The sequence below is a fragment of the Morus notabilis genome, unplaced genomic scaffold (assembly GCF_000414095.1).
Source record: "Morus notabilis unplaced genomic scaffold, ASM41409v2 Scaffold825, whole genome shotgun sequence".
In the NCBI taxonomy this organism is placed as follows: Eukaryota; Viridiplantae; Streptophyta; class Magnoliopsida; order Rosales; family Moraceae; genus Morus; species Morus notabilis.
The window spans coordinates 455528-460747 of NW_010358062.1; the positions used below are offsets into that span (position 1 = coordinate 455528).

The 5220-nt window shown below is 30.9% G+C and overlaps 1 protein-coding gene across 1 annotated transcript; it reads right to left on the reverse strand.

Annotated features, from left to right (window-relative positions):
* Nucleotides 1–1812: 1812 nt before the first annotated feature.
* Nucleotides 1813–5220, reverse strand: LOC21405166. Its single transcript, XM_024161260.1, has 7 exons — nucleotides 5062–5220; nucleotides 4468–4560; nucleotides 3758–3946; nucleotides 3299–3454; nucleotides 3034–3087; nucleotides 2769–2906; nucleotides 1813–2175 (listed from the first exon to the last, which is right to left on the reverse strand). The coding sequence occupies exons 1-7, from the start codon at nucleotides 5218–5220 to the stop codon at nucleotides 1813–1815; spliced, it is 1152 nt and encodes a 383-aa protein (XP_024017028.1).

Below are 5220 nucleotides of genomic sequence, written 5' to 3' on the forward strand. Positions count from 1 at the left end.
TACATTAACTGCATTGTTGAATGCAACGCCCGTAACGGAAAAAAAAGAGGCATCAAAAGTCCATAAACAATGGAAGAACTAAATATGTTCCCGCCAAACATGACGGAAAATGAAATTTGGTTCCCGCCAATAGTTTTTTTGCTACCAAAACAATATTTAGTAACAAAAACATAAGATTCTGCCACCAAAATTTAGTAGCAAAATATTACTTTTTTCCTACCAAACATGTTTTGGTAACAAAATGTTGACGGGAAATAAAATTTTTTCCCGTCCAAGGTATTTGCTACTGAATTATTTTGGGTAGCAAAACAAATAAGATTTGCTACTAAGTGTTGGAAACAAAATATAATTATATGCCACTAAAATTTGGTAGCGAAAAGTCAAGTTTTTGCTACCGAAAAACATAAGTTTTTACTACCAAATTTTGGTAGCAGAAAACAAAATTTTGCTACCAAATTCATATTTTGGTTGCAAAAAGATGTTTTCTGCAACCAAAAGTTGTGTTTGGTAGCAAATCATATAAAAACTTGAAAATTTATATTTTGTGCTTGTATTATTATTATTATTTTTTTCAGTTTTCTATGAATATGTGTTATATTAAGTTTTAACAATCAACCTAGTATATTTTGTATAACAATTAGTTGATAATTTAGTTATTTTTTGTAGGTGTAACAAGAGACATGTTCATGTGTACACATATGTGATCTTGTTAATTAAGTATATGTTCCACATAGAGTAGTTTATAATCTCGTTATTTGATTGATTTTTAACTTTGAATAATGTATTTCAATTTTGAAAACTACATTTTTTGTTATAATGTTATTAGAACAATGATTCTAAAATAATTTTTGACATTAAAATGCTATTTTTTTAATTTTTAATATACGTCTTTTTGGTACCAAATTCATATTTGGTAGCAAAAAATATGCTTTCAGCTACCAAAACAATGTTTGGTAACAAAAAATATAGGTTTATGGTACCAAATTTTGGTAGCAGAAAACATGATTCTGCTACCAAATTCTTATTTTGGTGACAAAAAGGCGTTTTTTGCTACCAAAAGTTGTGTTTGGTAGCAAATCATATAAAAACTTTAAATGCTTGTATTGTTTTTTTTTTTTTTTAGTTTTCTATGAATATGTCTTATATTAAGTTTTAACGATCATCCTAGTATATTTTGTATAACAATTATTTGATAATTTAGTTATTTTGTGTAGGTGTAACAAGAGACATGTTTATGTGTACATATATGTGATCTTCTTAATTAAGTTTATGTTCACATAGAGTAGTATATAATCTTGCTATTTGATTGATTTTTAATTTTGAATAATGTATTTCAATTTCAAAACTACATTTTTTTTTTTGTTATAATGTATTTCAATTTCAATTTCAATTTCAAACTTGTAATTTGAGTTCAAATTTTTTTTTAAGTTTTACTTCAAAAGAACGATGGGACCCATTATCTTAATGGTTGGAATTAGAAACCATATTTCATTTTGTTTAATTAATGACCTTTCCAGCAAATATCTTTAGCATAAACAAGACTCGGCGCCCATCAATACATGATTATATAATTATATTATTAACCTTCTATTGAACACAGATAATCCATATTAAGCACATTGCATTTCATTGCTAATCTTGAGGCTTTCTTAAAGTCATGATTTGAAAAGAGTAGTGGTAACGTCCAAGCACACTATAGCAAGGTGAGAAACAAAATGAAAGATGGTAAAGATCAGAAGTCCAAAATATTTATATATTCAACTTTTATTTTCTACGAGAAAAGCTTATTTGTGTGGGCAACAAGAAGGGAAATTAGCTAGGACCAGGCCCTCCAAACGTCATCAAATGTCCAAATTCACCTCGTATTCCCCAGTCATGGACGTTATAGGAGCCAGTGTCGTCTGCAAAAGTTTGGGTATTTTCGGCATCCTGCGGTTCATGAGCCTCATCTACAGTTGTGGCTTGCCTACAAAATGCATCTTGGCTTGTATCTCCGAATAGAAACTCGCCAGAACCCATCGGAGGACCAGGTTGACCTGGTACACTGTAAGCCTCTCCGCCCCACTCAATATATGTTGCCAAGTCTTTTAAGCCACTGAATATGTTTGGTGGCCAATACCCAACTTTGGTGTAGCTTGGTCCTACTTCAAGCCACCAACGTCCACTAACTTCCTCCTATCACCATTTAAGAAATGTTTTAAGAACAAAGGATAAACAGTTGAACGTGGAAAATATATAACTGAATTATCTCATACATTTGGGTTGTATTGATGTTAAGTGGGAAGCAACAACAACAACAACAACAAAAAAAAAAAAAAAAAAAAAAAAAAAAAAAAAAAAAAAAAGCTTATTGAAATAATTTTTGTCAAGACTATTTTTTTTTATGATTAAATGTACCTTTTAGTCACAATCTTGAAACTAACATGCATATATTAAGTCACTTATTTGTGCTTGACTAAAACTTTTTGTGATGGCCTTTTTAGTCACAGGAATTTTTTTTATGTGGCCAAAACTTTTTCCTGTAACTAATAAAAGCATTGTGATGAAATTAATGCATATTGGCCAAAGTTTGTGACTAAAAGTGACATTTTGTCACAAAAAATGTTATGACTAAACATGTCAAAGAAATTGTTGTGTCGAACCTTTTTTTTTATCATTTGCAGCGAAGGTAAATTTATCACTAGCGCATGTGCCAATTGTATAGCTGCTTATACATTAACAAAACAAAGAGACAGGAAAACAAGCTTATTATATAGTACGTTATTTACCCGGTAAACAAACAGGTTCAATTTGTATATAGGTCCACCACGTGTTGAAATTGGCATAACAATGATATCAAGAGGCAAGTGAGTATTAACAATAACAAATCCTGGGCACCGTGTGTTAAAACAAAATGTTGAACCAGCCTGCAAAATAAATAAATAAATAAATTTAAGGATGACATAAATTTAACTGACAAATTTCATTACCCACGAGTAGTCCATCCAACAAATATATATATATATATATATATATATAACAGAATAGACTTACCTTAAAAAATGTGAAAAGCCGAGTTTTAGTGTCACCATATAAACTAGGGTTTACCTGATGAATGAGGAGACGTGGAAAATTATAAGCAACAAGAAGTGCTATATAAAACAAGATATTTTCTAGCAAACTTTATAATACTATTGTTAAAAATAATAATAATAATAATAACAACGGAGATGTCCAAAAATACCGATCAGAGGTCTAGCTAAAATCAGATAAGAGGTCTTACATTCAATAGGAAAAGAAACTAAAGAGGCTTACTCACCGTCCACCCAACTTTTATGCTATCTGATCCGCTTTGGATTGTCATTTGAGCTGAACTGAACTGCGACCCACTAACACTTGGCTGGTATACACTGAACATTCCACCACCTCCGTTGTACCTCTTCACTGGATCATATTTTGTTTGAATGATGGCTTTCTGGATAATTTACAATACAGTTAAGAAATGAATAATCGTATCGTGCCCTAAATCGTGGCATTCGTGTAATTGTAGGTGATGTTTTCAAATTTTTGAAATTTAAATTTTTTGTGAGAGAAAAACACTGTAACAGAATCAAGAACCATGATCTTAAATCGGGCAGAACCCTTGAAACAAACGTCACCGTAATTGACATAGCTTGATTAGCAATACAAGCTAGAAAAGAGAGCATATGTTGTGCTGAAACAAGAAATATTATCATCAAGATGAAGAATGTGATAGAAGGAAAAGAAAAATGCTTACATGAAGGCCTGGCCATTCATTAGTAAGGGGATTGAATCTTGAAGCATATGTTTCTGCAAATAACTTGGCTCTGATGAGATCTTCTTTAGTAGTTCTCCGAATAGGAACTGTTCCAATTGGACAACCTTCACCTTTTAGTCCTATTTCTAATGGTTCGCCAGCCTCTGCGGCTTTCTTCTCAATCATCCTCTTATTGGGAGAAATAGGTCTCATCTGCTCCATAAACCAAACTCATATATATATATATATATATATATATGTATTAATTTAGGGTCCGTTTAGTTCGTTCATTCGAGTTTTTAATTCGAGTTGAGATGTGATTTTATGTGAGAGCTTTTTATTGTATTAAAAAAGTTAGATGTAACTGTTTGTGAGAATTCAATCATCCTCTTATTGGGAGAAATAGGTCTCATCTGCTCCATAAACCAAACTCATATATATATATATATATATATATATGTATTAATTTAGGGTCCGTTTAGTTCGTTCATTCGAGTTTTTAATTCGAGTTGAGATGTGATTTTATGTGAGAGCTTTTTATTGTATTAAAAAAGTTAGATGTAACTGTTTGTGAGAATTTTTTACTGTAACAAAACTTGAATCAGCGAAATGAACGGGGCCTCGTCCATGTCATGATATAACATTCCATATGATACAAGCGCTAATCAATTTCCAAGGAAAGGAAAAAAAAAAAAAAAAAAAAACCTCACCTCATAATGATAAGTGTGGTTTTTCAGCAATGGATGATCAAAAGCGGGCTGTTTGTAGAAATCAATACAATCGTAGATATCTTCACTTTCAGTCTACACATACAAAGAAAGTTTTGTCAGTATGATTGAAAGAATTCTACTTTAATTTTGAAGACAATAAATTGTATATATCAAAACCAATAAAATTAAAGAAGCAACGAGAAAAGAAAATTAGCTATCGAAGGAAAATGCGCAACATTAAGGATCTGTGAATTTGACATTAAGCGGCCTTTGTGATATGTTAGTGACAGAATAACACAAAAGCACTGTCAGGTCAAATTTAAAAGACATCTCAAAACAGGAAAAAAAAAGGATAGTTATTTAGTAACTATATCAAAGTTACTTATCTATTAAAAAAACTATATCAAAGTTCCTTGCAACCATCTAGTACAAAGTTTTACATAATAATTTGATTTTCGAAGCATAAGCAATATATATAACAGTCTAATTATTAATTATCTTAAGAATATTTCTCCAAAAAGAAATAATCTGAGACTGCAAAAAAAAAAAAAAAATAGAAATCTGAAGAAGAGATAAATAGATGAAAAGATTTACTTTTATAGTTTTGAGTGGTGGCTTATTCAAAAGCTTAAGTTGCTTCTCAATTTCCAAATCTTCCTTCCTTGATAATTTCCTGTGGCCTCCTTCAACTTTTCCACAATAACAAAGGCAACACAGTAGAATTGTGAAAGATAGGACTCCCTTGATTGCCAT

What these genes read in the sequence shown, in the direction of transcription:
- LOC21405166 (XM_024161260.1), bottom strand. Translation starts at nt 5,220, where the DNA reads ATGGCAATCAAGGGAGTCCTATCTTTCACAATTCTACTGTGTTGCCTT. An exon ending in CACCACTCAAAACTATAAAA is followed by an intron (nt 4,561 to 5,061) that starts GTAAATCTTTTC and finishes TTGTATGTGTAG; the next exon opens with ACTGAAAGTGAAGATATCTA. An exon ending in GGCTTTTCACATTTTTTAAG is followed by an intron (nt 2,907 to 3,033) that starts GTAAGTCTATTC and finishes TTTATTTTGCAG; the next exon opens with GCTGGTTCAACATTTTGTTT.